The sequence below is a fragment of the Chiloscyllium punctatum genome, chromosome 32 (assembly GCF_047496795.1).
Source record: "Chiloscyllium punctatum isolate Juve2018m chromosome 32, sChiPun1.3, whole genome shotgun sequence".
Classification (NCBI taxonomy): domain Eukaryota; kingdom Metazoa; phylum Chordata; class Chondrichthyes; order Orectolobiformes; family Hemiscylliidae; genus Chiloscyllium; species Chiloscyllium punctatum.
Genome location: NC_092770.1, coordinates 41,634,018 through 41,657,638, shown reverse-complemented (window position 1 = coordinate 41,657,638; position 23,621 = coordinate 41,634,018). Strand labels below are relative to the sequence as shown.

The 23,621-nt window shown below is 39.6% G+C and overlaps 1 protein-coding gene across 1 annotated transcript in view; it reads right to left on the bottom strand.

The window, feature by feature from the left end:
• Nucleotides 1-10,051: 10,051 nt before the first annotated feature.
• The window catches only part of LOC140458096 (uncharacterized), a 58,470-nt gene continuing 44,900 nt past the window's right edge, over nt 10,052-23,621 (bottom strand). The window contains exons 4-6 of the mRNA XM_072552165.1: nt 19,416-19,556; nt 15,179-15,290; nt 10,052-10,277 (exon numbers count right to left, since the gene is read on the bottom strand). Of these exons, the coding sequence (XP_072408266.1) occupies nt 10,204-10,277; nt 15,179-15,290; nt 19,416-19,556 (327 nt within the window). The 3' untranslated portion in view covers nt 10,052-10,203. The remainder of the gene's footprint in view (nt 10,278-15,178; nt 15,291-19,415; nt 19,557-23,621) is intronic.

Sequence of the window (23,621 nt, the reverse complement as noted above, 5' to 3'; positions counted from 1 at the left end):
CCTGATTTTACGCCAACATTTCCAAAACGGTTTCCTGGACTGTATTTTCCACTTGCCCTACCAACCACAGGGTGCAGGTCCAGACTGCAGAGTTTCTGCATGTTGGCCCATATTTGCCACCTGCACAGTTGCAGCAGACATACTTTGGCAGTTGAGATGTAAATGGGGCCCACTTGGGAATGCTGAAGAGGCAGTTCAGTGGGGTCTTTGTTCTGATACCTAACCTGTTGACACAGGAAACCACTAGGATACCAAGGATTTCTTCCCAGCGAGTGGACTTAGTAGATACTGTAGGGTCATATAGTACAGAAAAATGCAATGCAGATGTGTGAGGCTTCAGACCCCTCTCACTGTTCCTACAGTTTTGTTATTTTCCCATTAACCCTGCTTATCTTTTTAAGTATGTTTCCATTTTTCTTCTATTAAGTTATTATTAAATCTTTTCCACTCTGTTTTCAGACAGTAGATTTCAGATTTTAGTGACACCCTGTAGAAAACTCTTTCTCTTTTCCTGTTTCTTTATATGAAATGTGTCTCCACCAGTTAGTGATCTTGCTTATGCTGGCTACCATTTCTCTTTATTTACTGAATCATTCATTATATACTTCATAAATATAGTAGTCATGATTTGGAGATGCCGGTGTTGGACAGGGGTGTACAAAGTTAAAAATCACACAACACCAGGTTATAGTCCAACAGGTTTAATTGGAAACACACTAGCTTTCGGAGCATCGCTCTTTCATCACAATCACCTGATGAAAGAGCGACGCTCCGAAAGCTAGTGTGTTTCCAGTTAAACCTGTTGGACTATAACCTGGTGTGTGATTTTTAACTTCATAAATATAGAATGCTTTGGTTAAATATTTCCAAAACCTTAACTTTCGCTTGAGTTCTGACCATTTCGTTATTGGGATATTTACAATACAGCCCATTCTATTTGCTTCCTGCTATTTTCTTTCTATCTCTAAGTGTGTATGTGCTGATGCATATGATAGAATCTTATAGGGTCCTGAAAGATGTGTTGTGGTGGAAAATGTGACAGAATCATGCAGGAAATCCAGCAAAGCTTGGCTAGACATGGAGCAGGGTGGGTGTAATTCACTGCATTTCGACAAAATTCTGGGCGACAAAGTTAGAGTCTTCCTCAGCAGTGGCAAGTTGCCTATTAAAAGGGATTATTGCATGTTAACAATCTCTTTAATTGAACATCTCACCCCAATAATATGTTTTCCTATCTGCTGCGAGACACAGAATTCTCCACATGGAAACCAGAGTGGGTACCTGGAGACTGCAACACAGCACTTGCTCCAAAGGACCTCAATGTTGGACATCAGACACCACCATCTCAGAGTACAGTCCATGGTCACTGGCCACAAGCATTGCACATCCATGGACATTGGCAACTTATGTGTGCCAGCATCTAAGAACCCTCATAGCACACCTCCTATCCACATATAGAACATTTCTGCTCTTCAATACTGCTCTTTGGGCTGCACTAGCAACTATTATTACAATGCTGCAGCAAGGATACAGTGTGTTCAGAAACACATACACACACAGCTGTTTGCTTGCTTTCTTAGCACTCACTCACTTTAAGCCTACCTGGATGCTCACAGCACCCCTTGCCTGCTTTGTGTCTTTGCACCCTGCCTCTGGGCCACAGATATAAAGCTCAAAGGACTGCTGTCTTGCTTTACCGTATCATGTAGATACAAAACTAGGAAGCTTGTTATGGTTATCAGCAGTCATCTGTCAAGTAAGAGTGATAGTCTTCAGTCAGTGGGTCTGAAGGGCAGTATATGAAGGGCAACTTTTGATATTAGTTCAGGGGCTTAGACATGGTCAGTAAGCTACTAGGGTGGTCAGAGCCAGGATCACTCCATGTAAGGGGTGAGCAGTCAATAGTTGGACAGCTCATTATCCACCTTGAGTCTTGCTGCTCTCTTGTGAGATGCTTTCCTCCTGGAATGAGAGAGGCAGGGATTAAGAACAATAATGGGGAGGTTTCCCAAGCAAGTGCGCAGGCAGTGAGAGGGTAAGTGCTGGTAAGCAGGGTAAGTGCTGTTGGGGGTTGGAGTGAGTGACAGCCAGTGAGGGAAGATGTTGCAGGCCATAGTGAGATACCTGGAACATTGACGCCAGTCAATTCGAGGCTACCTCAGCAATGGTGAGTTGATCCAGATACAGAGAGAGGTAGAATTGGGTTAGACTCAGGAAAGAGAAGCACCCATTGTTGTTGGCTTCTGGTTAATGAGGCAAGGTTGTAAGACATGGCAGAAGATTTTGCTAGGCCTCACCAATAGAAACTGTCCCTGATACTCAATGAAACAGCTGGCCAAAAAATGGAAGGTTCAGCCCACAACCTTATTGTACACCAAATGAATGTGACAGATTTAAATGTAACAATTTTATCTTTTCAAACCAGTTAAAATTATGAAGTGCAGAGAGTTAGGTATGTTCAAATAGAGAGACTGATCGCTCAAACTCAATCATTAACTTGTGCTCCTCTCATCCAGTGGAGCAATGTAAGTTCTACAATTGACAAACACGCATTCTGATGATATAATCGTTAATCAAACTAAAGGTGACACAATCTCACCCATCCCCCACCCCCAATCCAGGATATTAGATGCCCAGATAAGATTGTTTTTTGTAATTTTCCAAGGCTTCCTGCCAGGAGGAGTTTAAGATACTTAAGCCTTGTCCTTCCCCATGGCACAGGGGGGTCAAGATCACTGAGCCCTATGAATAAAACAAAGTAGTTGAGAATGGGAGGATTGGTAAAGTTTTCATCATTACAGCGTTGCAAGGGCATAAAGGAAGCAAATTTTAACCAATACAATGTAGTTCATAGAATACTTTAAGTCTTTAGATTAATATAAAAGTGGTGCAAGTTTCTCTACAGATTGATGAATCTTCTGTGATTGGAGAACATAGGATTTGGATTAGGTGATTCATCCAAAGAGAATATATCATTACTTTGTTAACTAGTGCTCCACTATCTTTTAATAAAAATACTCTTCTTTTTTCCCACTGCTCCAAACACCATTGCTTTTGAACTAATTAGCTTTCTCCTGAGCTTGCTTCTTTGCAAAAGTGCTTTAATTTTTTTTTCAAGTTTATTTTATGTAAAGCCATGTTTGGTGGCTTAAATTCTGTAATTCTGTCATTCATGTTCCAGATTTCCCCATGAAAGACCTAAGGAATACATTATATGAATTGTTTGTTATTTAATGTATTTTTAAAGGCAACTGTCCTGCACCATTGTTGAGTCAATTCCATAGAATTATGTAAAATATAGTGGATAAAAAATTTCAATGTTTAGATTCCAGTCAAGCCACCTTCCATCCCCGCTGTCTAACTCAATCAACAGAAAATAATATCCTTTTCTCTCTTGTCTGCTTATCTAGCATCCCTGGACTATTTGTCTCAATCACTCACCATGGTAGTGAGCACTGCATTCTAATCACTCTTTGGGTAAAAGGTTTATTATGAATTCCATACTTGATTTCTTGTTGACTATCTAGCGTTGATGGCCAATGGTTTTGCCCTTGTTCACAAGTGTAAATATGCTCTCTGTCTCTATTCTATCAAAACCTTTCATTATTTAAATATAAAGTCGTTCCTTAACCTCCTCCATTCAAGAGAAGAGACCCACCATATGATGTAATAATTCACCGCTAACAGAATGTGTTTCTTATGGTTTGCTATGTGTTAGCTCATGTATTATATGCCACAACGTGTTGGATCTGTGTTAAGTCAGATATCTGGAAATTTATTGGCAATGAGTTACGTAGACTTATATAACATTTCATCCATACACGTACAGTCTGAGTGTCATTCTTACTTTGGTTACAGTTATATTGTACATTTACATCAACAAAATGACTAGGTTACAGCTGGGTGTCTGCCTGCTGACTTAAGGCTGACTGAATGAATGGAAAGTACTATGGGTACATTTCATACTAATGCATACATGTTATGATGTAATGCAGTAATTTTAAAGGTCTCGTGCCTGTCTGATATCCATGCAATAAAAACAACACGTTATGCATCTGATCCTAAAGATTATAACCTTGCTGTTATGTTGTCATCCCTGAATATATTTTGTGCATTTTTCAAGTACCTGCAGAACTATTCATAACCTGGCCACCAAAGCTGCACACAGGCCTCCATGTATGGCCCATGTAAAAATTGATCCAATTTTAGCATAACTTGTCAAATCAATCCACTAGAAGTAAACCTTTGTGCTTGTTTTGCTTTTGTAATGGCCATATGAAGGAAAAACTGGTAAACCAGTAAAACTGGCAAAAGAAACCTGCTGGTTTTACTCATTTTGTATACTCCAAAATGGTGATCAGTATTACTAGTATGTGCATTTCCAAGCATTATTGATTACTTACTGGTTTTCCTCTCCTTGCATCTTAATTTTTAGAGACCTGCATATTTAGGTCCTAGATCTCTTTGTTGCATATGAACATCTTGTTAAATAAACCATTTGGTTTGAATCTTGCAGAAGTTATTAGTGAAAGATCATGAACTTCATAGTTGTGACAGTAACCAGAGTGTCAGGTGAATTTCACAATGGTGATGTTGTTACCAAACCACTGCATCTTAGTCGACTCATTTATCTAGTTAGATGAGTTACTGTTGCCATCTTGTGTTAGAAATAATATACTGCATCTGGCAGGCAAGAAAGCGATCACGTTTGTTTTGGTACATAACCAAATAGAATTTATCTACCTTGGCATTCTGTAAAACTGGATTCACTCTGCAATTTTCACACACAATTGTGACACACTATCTGACCAAGACAGCTCATAATCTATCAGCACACTGCTGATCCACGTAGCGAAAGCATTGAAGATGTTAATGTATATCTAAATGCCACCAGTTGCTTCAGATAATCAATCACCAAAGGGTCAAGTCATACTTCGTTAATTTTTCAAAAGAAAGGTTACTTACTCTATTTCTTTTACAAAGTGTTCAGGTATGTCAAGGGCCCCAATCTAATTTTAACTGAAGCCCTTGGAACAAAAAACTAGGAACAGAATAAGCCATTCCAACCCTTGATCCTGTGTCCCTATTCAATAAGATCATGGTTGATCTGGCTATGGGCTCTTTCTTGGCTTCCTCTATAACCCTTCAGTTCCTTACTGATTAAAAATCTGTCTAATTCAGCCTTGAATAAATTCAGTCACCCAGCCTCCACTGGGCACTGGTTTAAAACAAATTTATTTCTCATATACTTGTTAGGCAAAAGTTAATAAGGGTAGATGGGAATGTGAAATTAAATCCAAACAGATCAGCCAAGATCTTATTGAATAATGGAACAGGTTTGAGGAGCTGATAGGTCTACATTTGCTCCTATTCTGTATACTAATATGTTCCATTTCAGAATTCCTGCTTCAAACAACTACTGGCCAAAAAGGTCACTGCTGGGCCCATAACCCAGAATCTAAATATTGAGAGTCTTGTGCAGAGGAGGGGAATTATGTGGGATGAAGGGCACACGAGGAAGTAATACTTGAGAGGGCCAACACCTTCGTGGTAGGGTCATCTGACAAGGGGACCAGTATGGAAACAAACTGCCTTCTGCTCATGATCCAAACAGGATAATCTGCCAAACATCCACCAATAGGAGAAATTCTCCAATTGAGGCCAAGTGAGAGACTTCCCTTAAGTGACCAATAATTAGTGACCAAGCACATGAGAGCTTGAAATGGGGTGAGGGCAAGCGGGAGAGTGGATGCAGAATACATGGGGAACAGTGTGCATTGACTCAACCCTTCCACCTGCAAATCTGCCAATGAGGCCCCATCAAATGATGGTCCAAAGGTGTGCAGGTTAGGTGGATAGGCCATGGTAAATTGTCCAGTAGTGTCTAGGGATGTGCAGGCTAGGTGAATTAGCTATGGTAACTGTAGGGTTACAGAGATAGGGTCACCGGCTCAGTCTGGGTGCCATTTCTTTGGAGGGTTAGTGTAGCCTCAATTAGCCGAATAAACTTTTCTCATACTGTAGGGATTCTGTGATTCCACGATTCTATGCATCTGTGAGAATTCTGCCTAATACAATCTGGTAAACTTGTAATTTCTGGATCCCTCTTTCACTAGAAATACTAGAAATACTGTGTTGAGCCAGTTCATGGTGACTTTCATTTAAATGCCCATAATTTTTCAAGTGACAATTTGTTTTGTCCTAGATGATTGTTTTGCCAGCCAATCTTCAATGCCAATCCACCTGGACCACTTGTCTTATTTACCACAAAACACATATACTTCAAATACATATTAGACAGCCTCATGATTGTCCAATGTCTGAGTACACATATCTTTGAACCTTTTAAAACTGGGGCTATTTGTCTCTCCACCTTGTCTGTTTCTCTTCTTAACTGTTTCATTCTGGTGCCTGTCACCCTGACACATTCGGTTACACTATTCCCCAGAGGAGTGGCTAACCTCTCCATACAGCTGCTGGCCCTGGTCAGTTAAGTAGCATCCTGTTTATTGTGAATAAATTCCTCCTGTCCTAGAACTGATGCTTCATGTCCAAGGCATTTAAAGCCCTGTTTCATGTCCTATTTCATCAACCACGCATATCACTATTTTATCCAGCTCACCCTTTTCTTACCAGTGCACAAAATAATTCAAAGATTACATAATTGCAGTCCTGTTTTTAACTTTCTGATTAGTTTCTAAACCACTGACTGAAGGGCCTCAATCATTTTGCATCTTATGTCATTGGCACATACATGGGCCATGAATTCTGTTTGTTCCTTTTTCCTTTTCAAAATGTTCTTTGCCCTGCTGATAATATCCTTAACCCTGACAACAGGGAGGCAGTGGGTTCCTATCTATTCCCAGACTGTGAATCTCCTACAATTGCTGTAGTCTCACACTTTTCTGTAACTTGCTGTGCGGTCCTTTGCCCCACAGCAACATGTTCCAGTCTGCAGAGGGATCACCTTCACTGTACTGCAAGCTAGTTTGACAATGCCTGAATCATGGGGCATTTCTGCACTGCTTGTTTCTTTCTACTCTGTACTGAGCTATACTGCCCTATATTTTCTCTGGCTTTTGGGTAGACACTTCCTGGATTGCACAATCCAGGAAATTTCTAGCCTCCCATTTACCCGGCAGTGATTCAATTTGCACCTTAAACTCAGAAAACATGAGCCTGAGCAATCAGCAATCTCTGATTTACTGAAAATTAGTATCTCTGGATTCTTCCAAAAGCTTTGCCGTTATCCAGAATGTACAAAGCATCCTTGACTTTTCAGATGGTGTAGGAGTTGCAGGTTATGTGTTTCAGCTGTCCTTGTATTCTATTAAAGTCTACCTGTATATACTTCTTATTTTATAAATGTATGTTTTATAAACCTGTTAACATATATTTATTATTCATGTATTTGCCAGTTTCTTATTTAGTGATATTTCCTATCCCTTTAGCATTAGTAATTACTGTACTATGTTGTGTAACTTATCTCATTAGATTTAATCAAGCAGTTATTATTTCTGTGTAATGTAATGGATAAAACTAGAGGAGTGTATCATCACTCTAATCATATTACTGCATGGTCACAACATAAAGTAAAAATATATTTCACAGTAACTGAGTTGGCCAGTTAAATAATTTATCTATATCAGGTTTTAAATGAAAAGCTCTATCAACCAGGTTTCTTTAACAAACACAGCAATCAAAACAAAACTGATTCAATTAAGTTGCAATAACTGATTAATTTGCATAGCCAATATTAGAAATGTATAAATATTTATCCCCAAATCAAACAACAGCACACTCAAACACAAATACAGACAAGGAAAAAAAAATGTCTCCCCAGGTTTAATTAAAAAACACTTTCTGATCACCTTGGACTGAAAAAAAGAGGTACAAAATGTTCTGAAGTCTGTTGGTTGGAGTTCTAGCATGATGCAGTCCAAGTCACTAATCACACAGTTGTCTCTGATGTCAAGAAATATAGTCAGGAGAAATTCTCTATCACTCCCCCAGAAGAGCAGGTAAGCTTCAGCCTGAACTCAGCAAGAGTTTTTCAGAAATTGGAGAGATCAGTTGGGCAGGCATTCTCCTCTTGGTTTCTTGTTTTCTAGCATTTTTGAATATCAAAGCATTCTGCATCCAGTCTTTTTAATCTTTATAAAAATATATGTTACATATATTTACTTATTTAACCATTAGTATGATTTGGAATTAATAATTAATGAAATTATTTTAAATGATTTCACAATCTACTTCTCCGGATATTCTGGATCACATTAAACTGCTGAGTGATCATGCAATTTCATTGTACCAAATTCTCTCACTTATTATATTGTTAAAAGTCACACAACACCAGGTTACAGTCCAACAGGTTCATTTGGAAGTTTATTCTCACTTGAGAATGTAACTTTTAAAAAGAGTTTTGCGATTTACATAAGAAAGAACTGATACCAACATGGTCATTCTAAAAGACAGACTTAACAAACAATCCAAGTCTTTTTCAATATAAAATTTCAGTTATATCCCACTGTAAACTTTTGCTATAAATTCTGTGTCTTACAATCTTATTCTCCACAACCACCTGATGAAAGAGCAGTGCATCGAAAGCTAGTGCTTCCAAATAAACCTGTTGGACTACAACCTGGTGTTGTGTGATTTTTAACTTTGTACATCCCAGTCCAACACTGGCTTCTCCAAATTATTGTATTGTGCCTCTCTCATGGTCTTCTTTGCTGCATCGATTCTGTTATATTTTCATGTTCTCCGGCAGTGTGTTTTCAAGGAAAGTTTTATTTGATTGATCCAATGTCAGAATATTATTCTAGTTTATGATTCTTAAAAGTTCGCTTCCACCCCTTAAAATGGAATTGCCTGCAACTATTCTGCTGGAGGATAATTGAGTGCAACAATAGTGTTAATGAGATTAGTAACCCCCACCGAGACAGCAGTCAGTTCCTGATGAGGAGCAGTGATGGTGGCTAGACTAAAAGCTCAGGAAGATCACCTCGTTTTTCACACAGGGTACTCAGACACAAAGCTCTTACCATCCTGAATCTGTGGGATACCCCAGGTAGCCTCACCAGTATAATGCAGGCACTCTGGGTCACTAGTAAAATAGCAGCATCAGAATGCATTTGAAAAGGCACAGCAGCCCACACCAAACCATTTGGGTTTATTATTGACCTGCTGTTTGCCCAGTTCTGGGGACTAGGGGTTTGTGAAATTCCAATTTAAATTGGGAAAAATATACTGGTGCTTAATAGGCTCTTAACATTACAGAAATGCTAAATATTTCTCTCCACCCAGCATCTGACAGAGTGTCAACAGTGATTGTAACTGTCGACTACATTCTACCTTTTTCTTGAACTTTAAATGGATGAAGTGAATTGTCAGAACTATGATTGTTTCCATTTTTATGGATCTGTTGAAGTGATGAAAGACTTACCCAACAATTTACAAACCCACTTCAGAAAAAAGGTGTAACATGGTAAACGCTCAATCTAAAACAGAAAATGCTGGAAAAATGTGGCAAATCCAGGGCTCAGTTTCTCTCTCCACAGATACTGCCAAACCTTGACTATGTATTTTCTGTTTTTATTTCTGATTTCCAGCATTCAAATTATTTGCTTTTGTAACTATCTTATATACCTTGTGCAACGGGAGAACAATGCAATTTATTTAATGGTGTGCTCTTTATTGGGTGCAGGAATATGGTCATGTCACAGTAAGGTCTGTTAATGAATGTCTCTAGGCATTCTCTGAATGATATGACATTAGGATTAACAGGATGAAGGTGCTTTGAGGTACTCTCATTAAAAATCAAGAAGAAAGTAAGACTGTTCAATACCTGACATGAGAGACAAAGATTAGTTACGACATTATAGACTTCTCAAATGGATAGTTCCTAATTTACATAATGTGCTCGTTGAAGAGAAATGGTATTAAATGAGATTTCTTTCAAAGAGCTATGTAGCCTTTTTCTATCCTGTAGGGTTATCTGTGATTTGAAGAATGTTAAATATTTTGAGTGTTTTAGAAAATACCAACCAAGTTGTTGTGCAATTGATTTGATTATTTAATGCTGGACTAAAATAGTTACAATCAGCACAAATACAACAACATTACCACTTCAAGACAATTCAATGCAATGCGATGAATCCATGTTCAGAAGGGTGCACAAAGTATTATCACATGTTTCTGACTTTAGATAAGCTTGTAACTACAAACAAAAGGTAGTTCTTCCGTACAGCTTTTATCACTCCATTTACCTCCAAGGCCTGGAAAAAATGCTACAGTTTAGATAGAATCACCTTTTATAAAAACATTTGATCAGTGAATCATATCATTGTATGTGAAATGGTTTGATTTATTTTTCCTCTTTTAATATAAATATTTATTTGATATTGTACACGAATTTACTTTAGACTTTATATTTAAGTGAACAATTGCTATTTTTTTGCACTTCCCAAGAAGAGATAAACACTTACCTACATCATACGACAAATCTATTATGAGGCATGTCCATCATTTAAAGGACAGATTAGACCCACAAAAAAAAGATTTGGACTGTTTGCACAAAGGGAAGGATGAATCATTCATTTGAAAATGAAGCACAGTCAGCTGCTCTTTCTTCTCAACTATTTGAAATTGTCCTGCATGCCCTTTTGTACAGAATAGGTATTTTTCTATTGAAAAATACCTTTAGATATGAACATGAGATAACTGTTTAAAACAAAATTCCTCAGACTATTCTTGAGAATGGGGAATGAAAAGCTTAGCATATGAGGAACATTTGAGGATTCTGGTTCTATTTTCAATGGAGTTTAGAAGGATGATAGGGGAATCTAATTGAAACTTACAGAATACTAAATGGCCTGGACAGGGAGTGGGTTTTGGGTAGATGTTTCCATTGGTAGGAGAGACTAGGACCGGGAGCATAGTCTTAAAGTAAAGGGAAGACCTTTTAGATGGAGATAAGGAGAAACTTCTTCAGCCAGAGAGTGGTGAATCTGTGGAATTCATTGCCAAAGATAGCTGAGGAGGCCAGGTCATTGAGTGTATTTAAGACTGAGATGGATAGGCTCTTGAGAATCAATGGGACCAGTGGGGAGAAAGCAGGAGAATGAGGTTGAGAAACATATCAGCCATGATTGAATGGTGGAGCAGACTTGATGAGCTGAATGGCCTAATTTCTGCTCTTGTGTCTTATGGTGTTATGATCTTAAAATCCTGGTGTACTTACAAAATATTTCATTCTTGTTCATTCCAAAACAATAATGTATTATAACTTGTGTGACTGGTAATTGTAAGTGATTTTGTCTGGTTGAGGTCATACAAATATAGAAAATCTACCCAGAAAGCATTGGGCGCTAAAGGATAGAACTTGAGAACTAAAGTAAAGCTCTGTTAGGATGCTACTGTAACTTCAACTCTGTTTCTGGTTGTTTGTACTTTGACCAACTACCTGAAATATTTATTAGCTTCATCCTCAATGGGTCCTGTGATGTCAGTGGTTGTTAGAGTTCAGTAGACTAGAGAATGGACAGCATGTGACAAAGAAGTATGAAGTGATGAATTTTGGTGAGAAAATTAAAAGACAATATAAAAGGAAGGTTACGATAAGGGGTGAAGAAACAGAGAGATTTACCTTGTAGACGCTCAAGTTCTTGAAGCTAGCAGTCCATGTTGTGAAAGTGGCTAAAAGGGCATAAGGGATCTTAGGCTTTATGAATGAAGGCATAGAGTTTAAAAGTAAGGAAGATTTGCTGCACATTTATAACTCAGCATATTTGATTCATAATTGAAGTATTGTGTCAAATTCTGGGCATGGCCTTTTATTAAGGATGTGAAGTCATTAGAGACGATATTGAAACATTCATGAGAATGGTTTTCGGGTATGAGGGACTTCAGCTATGAGGTTAGATTGGAGAAACTGGCACTGAGACAATGGACAATGAAGAGATTTTATGTAGGTTTTAAAAAGCATGTGGGAGTTTAACTAAAGGAGTTAAAGTATTTGTGCCCATTTACAGAAGGGTTGAGAGCCAGAGTCACAGATTTAAGCTGATGGGCAAAACAGCCATTGGTAATCTGGGGAAAAAAATGTTTTTTTACTCAGAGAGTGTTTAAGATCTAGAATCTATTACCTGAAACTGTGACAGACAGAATAAATCCTGCCTTTCAAAGTAGAATTGGAGAAGCACGTGCAGATTAAAATTATTTGCAAGGCCATGGAAAAGGGCAGTGGAATGGGACTAGGTGAGCTGTTCATTGCAGAGAGCTGGCACATATATGATAGACCAAATGACCTATGCTATAACCATTCCATGTTTTGATAAAATCCTGGAACTCCCCAAACATACATGCATGTGGGTGCATCTTCATCACATATTCAAACAAAAGCTCGCCATTACTTTCTCAAGGGCAATGAGAGAATGACCAAGAAATGATAGCCTTTATTGCCTCTATCCCAAGAATGGATAAAAGAAATTTTTAAAACTTATACACATTCAAGCTGCTGATAACTCCATGCATAGGAGATATCACAATATTTAATATTCATTGAGTTTCATAAATAGTTTTGAACCAGTCACATAACATAATACAAATTACCACAGGTTTGTCCCTTCGTGAGCCTCCTGATCCCTAAAAAGAGTACCATTTTTGGAAAAGTAGAAAAATGAAATTAATAAAAGAAAACTAGAATGTCTGTTCCAACCAGACAGCTATCAACAGGTAATGAGCAGACAGCTGGGATGTTTAGTCTGGCATTAGCTGCTGCTGCAAGTTGTAAGAAAGTAACACTGGAGGAAAGCACCATTTTTAATCCTTGAATAACAAAGGAGTCAAAGGATATTGGGGATAGGAAAGAAAGTCAAATTGAGGCCACAATCAAATTAGCCTTGTCCTTACTGAATGCCAAAACAAGCTTTAAGGGTGAATGCCCTGACCCCACTCCAATAATTTGTATATGAACACCATGATCTAATATTACATTTGGGTTGCGCTGGTTTTAGCTGCAAACTATGTGAGTTAGCATGGATAACCTGGAATTATCTCAAACAGTAGATGCCTCAGTGGTCTACCATCTCGCTTTCTTTCACACATCTAAAAACTGCAACTGGATTGAATTGCAGTGTTGCCATGGTGTTCCTGGGATTGATGAAGATAAGATTATTTAGCACCAGTCCGAGTTGGGTCTACAGGGATTTGTTAAATTAATTAATTCATCATTCATTCATAGGATGTGGGCATCACTGGCTGGCCAACAATTATTACTGGTCCCTAGTTGTTTTCAAGAAGGTTAGGGTGAGCTGCCTTCCTGAACCAATACAATCCACAATGCCATTAAGCAATGCCATTAGGGAGGTGTTCCATGATTTTGACCCAGTAAATTGAAGGAACAGTGCTTCATTTCAAGTCTGGATGCTGAGTGACTTGAAGTAGAACTTGTAGGTGGTGGCATATCTTCTGACCTTGTCCTTCTAGGGGAAGTAGTTGTGGGGTTGGATATTGCTGTCTAAGGAGCCTCAGTGAATTGTTGCAAATGGTACAAATTGCTGCGACTGGGGTGGAGGGAATGGATTTTTGTGGATGTGGTGCCTCTCAAGTGAATAGTTGTTTCTTGGATGGTGTCAAACTTCTTGAGTGGTGTTAGAGCGGCATTCAACCAGACAAGTGGGGAGTCTTCCATCACAATCCTCACTTGTGCTTTGTAGATTGTAGAAAGGTCCTAGGGAGTGAGGACATGACTCCCAACAAGATTCCTAGCTTATGACCTACTTTTGTAGCTATAGTATCTACATAGATAATCTAGTTCAGTTTCCAGGAATTGTAACTCCCAGGATGATGACTGAAGGGAATTCAGTGTTGGTAATGCCATTGAATGCCAAGGTGATAGTTTGATTCTCTCTTGTTGGAAATGGTGATTGCCTAGCATTGGTATGGCTCAAATGTTACTTGTTACTTGTAAGCACAAGCCTGGATATTGTCCAGAGTGCTGCATATAGATAGAATCATAGAGTCATAGAGATGTACAGCATGGAAACAGACCCTTCGTTCCAACCTGTCCATGCCGACCAGATATCCCAACCCAATCTAGTCCCACCTGTCAGCACCCGGCCCATATCCCTCTAAACCCTTCCTATTCATATACCCATCCAAATGCCTCTTAAATGTTGCAATTGTACCAGCCTCCACCACATCCTCTGGCAGCTCATTTCACACACGCACCACTCCTTGAGTGAAAAAGTTGCCACTTAGGTCTCTTTTATATCTTTCTTCTTTCACCCTAAATCTATGCCCTCTAGTCCTGGACTCCCCAACCCCAGGGCTAACCAATATCCTGTACAGCCGCAACATGACCTCCCAACTCCTGTACTCAATACTCTGACCAATAAAGGAAATCATACCAAACACCTTCTTCACTATCCTATCTACCTGCGACTCCACTTTCAAGGAGCTATGAACCTGCACTCCAAGGTCTCTTTGTTCAGCAACACTCCCTAGGACCTTACCATTAAGTGTATAAGTCCTGCTAAGATTTGCTTTCCCAAAATTCAGCACCTCACATTTATCTGAATTAAACTCCATCTACCACTTCTCAGCCCATTGGCCCATCTGGTCCAGATCTTGTTATAATCTGAGGTAACCCTCTTCGCTGTCCATTACACAGATATGGACTGCTGCAGCATCTGTGGAGTCATGAATGTGCAGATCATTGTCCAATCATCAGCAAACAATGCCACTTCTGACCTTATGAAGGAGGTAAGGTCATTGATGAAGAGGCGTAAGATGGTTGGACTCTACCCTGAGGAACACCTGCAGAGATATCTTGGAACTGCGATGACCAACGCTCAACAGCCACAACCATCTCCCTTTGTGCCAGGTGGGATTCCAACCAAATGTAATTACATCCTAACTTATTATGGATGAGAAACCTGCAACATGGCGTTTCAGTCACCTATTTTAGACTTATAAATAGTTATTGGAAACACATAACCTCTATCCCAATAGACATAAAGTCAACCTATCCAACAGAGTTATTTCTGAATATAAGTCTGCCATCACACAATAAAACATGGCCCCATTGTTTCAGTGTTACAGTCAGTTTCTCATTGTATCTGAAATTTATTTGCATGATGGTATATTTGAAATGCAACTTAAAATGCCAGCATACCTTTAGAATTGATGTGCACACAGTCCTCATTTTCTTCCAAATTGTCAGGCTGGCCTTCCTTCCATTGTGTGAAATCTGATAGCGACCCATCACTCCACATGAAAAGACCCTCCTGTATGAGAAATTTCATTATTACTTTAATTTCTATGTATCCAGGAAAGAAGCTTGCAACTTGAAAAGTTTATTTTAAATGGGTGAAAGCCTTGGTTAAAAAAAAACAGAATTTGAGGTGAAGCTATTAAGTGTTCTTTATGATGGTGTTGATTCAAAAAGTCTATGGTCTATTTGCTGATCTTACTTGCTTTTAGCTAAATCCAAGTTATGTTGAGTTTCTTGGACAAATTTCTGCTATAATGCCTAGTAAGGTTTTTGCTGTAACTTACCAACCGCGCCTTACCTAGCCCACTCTTGTGGCATCCATCACATCTGATTTCATCTTATTAGTCACCATTCCCAGAACAACACAACAATCAGCAGCTATCCACCAAAAGACCCACGTCCCACGTACCCCCTAAGGTCATTGTGCACCTGGACAAATGTCAGCAAGTGTTGTTGTCCCTTCCCCACCCCCCACAACTAGCAACCTCATGACACAGCAACCACAAAGTCACACTGCCCATGGCATATGACTGTCATTCCCTCACACAAACATCCCTTTTCTTTCACCCTTGTCACTGTTCAACCACCACACCACTCTCTTTTCTCATTCATAGCTATACCCCTTCTGCACAGCCGCTACTCTTTTCAACTGAAAGTAAAGCTTGCTCTACTCTTTTGAATTGAAAATAAAGCCTCCTTTGCACTTTTAAAATGAAAACATCAGGACAGGTACAGCACAGGGTCCTCTAATTCAGCACTACTCTGACCCACTGTGCAGTTTCAACCTGCAGCTTGTCACTGTCCACGCATAAGCTTTTGTTTAGAGACAGCAAGGGGGTCTCTTAACTTCCTGCCTTAGTTCCCACACCATTCTGGGATACATTAGACCAAGTCCTGGAGATCTATCCACCTTTATAATCTTTAAGACCTCCAGAACTTCCTCTTCTGTAATGTGAACTATTTTTCAAACATCAAAGTTCATTTCTCTGCATTCTCTGGACTCCAGTTCTTTCCCCTCAGTAAAACCTAAGGCAAAATATTTATTTAATATCTCTCCCATCTCCTGAGATTCAACACAAAGACAACCTCCTTGATCTTTAAGAGGCCTTACCCACTATCTAGTTACCCCCTTGCTGTTAAGGTATTTATAGAATTTCTCTGGATTATGCTGAACCTTATCTGCCAATGCTATCTCATACTCCCTCTTTGCCTTCCTGATTTATCTCTTAAGAATGCCCCGAGACTGTTTATAAATATTAAGAGGTTCAATTGAACCAAATTATCCATATTATAAATAAGATTCTATTTTATTCTTGACTAGAACCTCAATATCTTTATTCATCCATTGTTCCTTAATCTTATCAGCTTTACCCTTCACTTTAACAGGAACAAAATTCTTTTGAACTCTCATCATCACATTCTTGAACATCTCCCATTAGTCAGATGTCCTTTACCAGGATATTGCCGCATATAGGAAGTTTGAGTTATCAAGAAAGGTTGGATGGGCTGGGACATTTTTCACTGGAGCATAGAAGGTTGAGAGACGATCTGCCAGAAGTTTATAAAATCATGAGAGGTACAGATAGAATTGCAGGTAGTTGTCTTTCCCTAGGATGGGAGATTTGAACTAGGGGGTGAGTTTTTAAGGTGAATCGAGAGAGATTTAAAAAGGACATAACAGACAAAAGTTTTACACAGAGGGTGGTTCACATGCAGAATTAACTTCCCTAGAAAGTGGTGGGTGTGAGTACAATTACAACATTCAAAGGACATTTGAATAGATACATGAATAGGAAAGGTTAGGAGGAATGTGGGCCAGGTGCAGGCAGGTGAGACTAGTTTAGTTTGGGATTATGTTCAGCATGGACTGGTTGGAGAGAAGAGTCTGTTTCTGTGCTGTATGACTCTATGACAGCAAAATGACACAAACAAAACTTATAGATGCTGACGATGATACCAACAATGTAAACCAAATTCTGGCATCATGAACAATAAATATTGTACATTTTGTGATTACCTGCTGTCCTCCAGTTTTCTTCTACTGAAAGTGGGTGTCAATGGGGCTCTGTCTGGCTTGTGATGCTTACAGCTGAACTCTGTCATGGACAATAACAACTTGCTCTTCCCCAGTGTTCTCATACCTCCTTCTCAGAAGACTGTTCCTCAGCACCCAGCATATCAACTTTTTGACTGCTCCAGTTGAGCAGAAAATAGCACGCTACAATGGTTCATCAAACTCTGTCTGGAATATGCCCCCACACCAGACAGTGGAAGCATATCATCACCAGCCAAATGCTCCTCTGCATCACAGTTCTACACAATAGTATCATGAGCCAAGATCACAGCAGGTAGCTCTTGTCTCCCCATAACTATTCTTGTAAGGTACCTGGACCCTCAAATGCACCAGCTTCAGGATTTATGTGTCATGGCAGCTGCCAGGGTAGTGGGCACATATTCCCAAGGAAGTGGGAATGGTGAACACAGATTATCAACACATTATTGGAGTAAAGCCCCTTCCTGTTGATGAATTCTGCAGTGTTGTGATATAGTCTTTCCGTGCGCTGATCACATCAGACATTGTCCTGATGTATTTGTGGGTACCCAACTGGGAGATCACACAGGTCACCTGTCTGTCCCTGGAAGGAGCCAATAACATAGAAGTTCAACATGGCTGTCACAGCCAGAGGTCTCTCACTACTGTGGCCCTCAGGTCCCATTTCAGCATATCCTCACTATCACCTCCATCCCCAACACCATCCATGTCCCCACCTCCACTAATGCCTCAACTTTGATTCCTTTTGGCAATGACCCCTTTCCTGCTCCTACAGACCCCATTTTTACATTCCTGAGCAAACAACAAATAGATTCCCAGGATTGTATTCACCTCAGACTTCTGACCAACTTCAAGAAGCAGTCCCTAGGCATGGCTGATCAGAGCCAGACCACTGTCTTTGCAGTTCCCTAACTGATGATATACAATTCCACTGACAGCTATTGCTGCCCAATCCCAGAAATCCCAGCAATGTTACCTAGTGCGTTTGAGGGTCCAGGTACCTTACTGGTTAGTGGGAGACAAGATCTACCCCTGAATCTGCCCATCCTAACTGGGCCATTGATGGTGGCCAAGTCCTTGGATGATGTGCAATTATCTCCCTGACCAATGGTGCTAGGATACCCTTTCCATCAATGCACCCATCTCACCAGTTGGCTATAATGAAGACGAGCACACATTACTTCTCAATATGTAAATTTGGTTGGAAAATATGCAGTGTGTTTGTCAAGCAGGCAGCTAGCACATGTGTTCGATTGATGACTCCATGTGCTATATACATCAAGGTGTTGTCCCACCCAAACCCCACTCCACTCTTACAGACAAGCAGCCTTTCTGTGCATCTAGGCTAAAGGGCATCTCAATATGGGAGCACTGATAGCCTTTGGCTCTGCCGGAAGCCCAATGTGCTAACAGGAAAGGAAAGTCATGGCATGGCATGGCAGAGATGCTGCAAGCATGCAGGCAGGTGCTAATTCTGCAAGTGCTAAGCGATCAAGCAAGCAGTCTGAGATGCAGTTTTGTCCAGTTCACTACACAGGTAGTGTCTCTGCTGCAGCTTTTCAATGCTAATTACTGGTGTGCCCTGCAACTTAACTCTATACTTTCTAAGCAACCTGCCAGTGGATTGGAGAGGTACCAGCACGGTCTGGCAGAGCTAACTGCGTGCCAATGCCAATGAAACTGCTGGTGCCCATGGATCATGCCCTGCAATGATGTTTGGTTGTATGGAGGCCATTTGGGGTAAGTGGCGAGCTGAAGCTGCTAGATACGTGCTCTGATTTCCATGCTGAGTTTTCTCAAAGTCTAGCTTGTTAGACATGTTTGGTGAGTTAGAAAACTTAATGAGGTGATTTGGGCTGATAATAAGGCATTTAATGAGCAGTATTCTCTCTGAACTGACAACTTGCTGCTGCCAAGTGAGAAACTCATCACACTGCTTGTCAAATTCATAAAAGATGGAGTGAGATGCTCCCAACATTAGACGGACCTCACAGATTTCTCATCGGATACTGCCACAAATCTCAACATCTCCACATTGCTCAGACCCTTAAAAATTCTGCCCTGAAAGACATAAGGTAACTTTACCTGATAGCAATCACTGAGACCAATCCAGGTTTCAGGTTGTGTTTGGTCCTTCGTCTTAATTAGATTTTGAATAAACTGGTTGTATTCATTCCCATGAATGGAAGCAAGGTGACCACGTGGCCCGTATTGTTGGCATAGCAGCTTCAATAGAAAAGAGAATAGTTTTAGATTCTTATCTTTTATTCATCTCAATTAACATGTTCATTTTCTGTCATCTTGTTATACAGTTTACATTTGAAGTGGTGAAAGTTTCAGGGAACTCCAATCTAACTGTGTTAACCAATTAAGGAAATAGCTCAGAGAATATGACATGATGTTATATTAATAAAGCAATAAAAATGCAATTCAAATAATTAATCTTAATAGCTAAAATGAAAACTAAGCAACTTTCACATCTTGGCTTCATTCTCTAAACTTAATTTTCTCCCTTTTGTTTTAAATTTGTAACATTTTTTCAATTATAATATTAGCCTAGATATTTTCAGAGACCTTTGGCTGAGCTGACTGTTGGGGCTATCACTTAGCTTCCTACTTTCTTGACTAGATACTTGTCAAAAATATTGACCCTTTGATTTAAAAAAGAACTTTCTTAAAGGGGTGAATTTTTAGCCAGTTGACTACATGATATTAAGATAAATACATTTTAAGAAAACTCATAGCTTTCTATCACAACGATGGTCCTTGATTTAAATGCTTCCACCCTGAAGTGTTCTGTCTGATATTCTTTCTAAAATTAGATTAGATTTCCTACAGTGCGGAAACAGACCCTTCAACCCAACCTGACCTCCAAAGAGTAATCCAGCCAGACCCATTTCCCTCAGACTAATGCACCTAACACTATGCGAAACTTAACATGGTCAATTCACCTGACCTGCACATCTTTAGACTGTGGGAGGAAACCCACACAGACACGAGGAGAATGTGCAAACTCCACACCGACACTTGCCTGAGGCTGGAATCAAACCTGGCACCCTGGCGCTGTGAGGCAGCAGTGCTAACCACTGTGCCACCCTAAAGGTTGGCCACACTTTCTATAAGATGTTCCTGACTTCAGGTAGATTTGAATCTATGTACCCTTATCCTCCTACCAAAGTTTACTTTGAGGCAATGCCTGAATTTATCTTTTCCCATGCCAGTTGAATGTATTTAATACTCTCCACAATTCCCACCTATTACTGCGGCAGCCAGGTTTCCTTCTTCTTTTCAACAAAGTCGATCTGCAATGCTGGAGACCAGCTCTTCTCTGCACCAGCGTCTAAATATTTCCTTTCAGTCTCATGGGTCAGTACAGTCTGACTTTCAGAATGACATCCTCCATTTTACTAAACAACACTGGAGCTGAAGGATTCAGTGACACTTAAGAGGCTACTGCACAGCAGCAGAAAGTGTAAGAAAATTCCCGACCATAGTTTCAGACATTATAACTGTTGTTAATTTCGATATTGAGTGTTCCCCATTTTCCCATTTAATTTCTTTGATATCTTTTAAATAATTCGCAGGGGTAACTGGGACATTGTCCAAATAGCAAATTGGCACCTTCATCTCTTCAGCCATGGTACCTGCTTCATTTGAACCATCTTGATTCATATCTTGTGAACTTACTGTAATACATTCACTCAGGAAGACTCAGTGATATCACTGACTCAGACCTCTTGGCATCATAGGTAGCCCACAAACCCACCAACACACTAAAACAGCAGCTAATGAAATTGAAGGACCCTATACAGACAACAAGCAAAACATTTAAATTGCCATTTACAAAATATCTTGCAAGAACTGTAACAAACACTACATTGGACAAACAGGCAGAAAACTAGCCACCAGGATACATGAACCTCAACTAGCCACAAAAAGACATGACCCACTCTTACTAGTATCTTTACATACAGATGAGGAAGGACACCACTTCAACTGGCCCAACACGTCCATTCTAGATCAAGCCAAACAGAGACATGCGCAAGAATTCCTAGAAGCATGGCATTCCAACCAGAACTTGATCACAAACACATTGACTTGTATCCCATTTACCACTCCTGAGAAAAAGAACAGGAAATGACACAGAAAATGATGTCACCAACCCAGGGAAACCTAAACACAAAGATAAAGTGGGGCATACCACCAGTGCTTCATCCGGAGGCTCACTGATAATGTTACCTAGTATGGTGACGAAACAGCTGAAACCGAACCTTCCAGCTCAGTGAGCAAATCTACATCCAACACCTATCATTCATAGCAAGGTATCTGGATCTCAGGAATATTATCTGTAAATGCAAATGATACAGCAGCAACATAGCCAGTGGAGATGGTTCCCCTGTATTTCCATTCACTACCCATAATTTGCAAATGAAGGAAAGTTGTGGGGCTGTGAAGACTTTTACTCATGTGAGGCCATCTAATTGAGAGCTACAGATATAAGGTTTCCAGGATACAGATCTAGCGCAGTTGTAGCCATTGGAATGGGAGTCACAATTACTTCTGTTTTGTTCTTGTATGATACATTTACAGTTCCAGGGTTTTTTAGAGTTAATTTTTCCTCCTGCTTGTTACCCATTGAATGATTGGCCAGAATTATGGGGTTGCAAGCATGTTATTTATGGACACTGTGCTCTCTTGGATGAGTGACCCAAGTGTTCCCCATTTATGAGGGATGATTGGACAATTATCAAGTCACCAAGCCAATTATAAGCTTCAAAGGCATCAACTTCACTGAATTTAATGTCACCTCAATGCTATACATCTCCAGCTAAAAAAAATCAATTTCAAACTTTTAACTTCCAACATAGTGAGTGCCACATTGAAGTAAGCAAGACACAATCTCAAGAAAACAATATTTCAAACGCAAGGCATAAAGACTGTGGTAAGAAGTACAAGGGTATGGCAAAAAGGCAGGAGAATGGCACTAAGTCATGATGGAGAGCCAGTACTGGTGTGATGGGCCAAGTGGTCTCCTTCTGCACTGTAACATTTCTATAATTCTGACATTCTATGATATAAAAGAAGGTAGTTCTGAGACTTGAATGTAAATAAATTGGAAAATTATTTGAGTAGCCTTGCATTTTCTATTGGGAGCATCTGAACTCTTGTATTTTTGATTACAAGTTTACAGGCACATCTCTCCCTAAAATGGTCAAACATTTCTTGATTTGAGGTGTAGTAGTCAGTGGGGCAATACTGGAAAACAGAAAGCATAAGCAGAGGAAAATGCATTTTGTAAACATAATGAATCCAATTTATTGTAAACAAGTATCGATAATGAGTTACTGGCAGTAGCTTTCCTGGAGTGACCTTAGATCTCAGAGTGACTTCATCTCCTTCCTCATTAACCTACGCATGATTAAATGATGGGACGTTTGTTCCTTCCTTGTATACTGATAGAAGGAAAGCCCCATTCTAAAGACATATAGTGAGCTATGTTAATTTGTGAAGCTCTTCCCTCGATTTCTCCAAAAATGGATCTTGCCGTTCAGACCTTTCTCTTCTATTTACAAGCCTAGGGTGATAAGTTCTCATTATATCTATTCTTCACTGTTTATCTTGGTGCTGTGGGAGTCATAACATAATCAGCAATGCAAGCATTGCTTTCTACTTAGGTACACATGATTGCTGGCAGTTTCCAGCTTACACCAGTATACATGGAGAGTTATGGAACGAGCATTGCATATTACCTATACATTATTGGAATCATACTCCTTGATGTTCAGGAAATTGATTGGGTTTCCATTCAATGCCACTGTTCCTGGCATTAGGGAGCTCTGGTCTTCAAACTTGGCATGGTAGCTTCAGAATTCCACAACATTGAAGAGGTGCTTCCTGACATCATCCCTGAAAGGCTGAACTTTAATTTTAACGTTTTGCTTTTAGTTGTGGAATCGAAATCAATTTATATTTTCCTTCCATCAATTCTATCAATTTCAAAAATGACCTAACATTTCAATCTGATCATCCTATGAATCTGTGTTTAGAATATAAGCCTAGTCTATCCAGCCAGTCCTCATAATTCAATGCTATTAGACTCAGAATCATTTTTACAGGCAAATAAAAAGGTAAATAATTGTTAGGGTGCTTTGATAAAACAATTAACAGTTACGATTTGCAATTTCTAACTGCACTGTGCATGTATTTATTCTAGATGAACAGCAGATGTTCAATGCAGCAGTTCATTGATTCTTTCTGAAGGTCAATTAGAAATGGGGCAGAAATGAACCA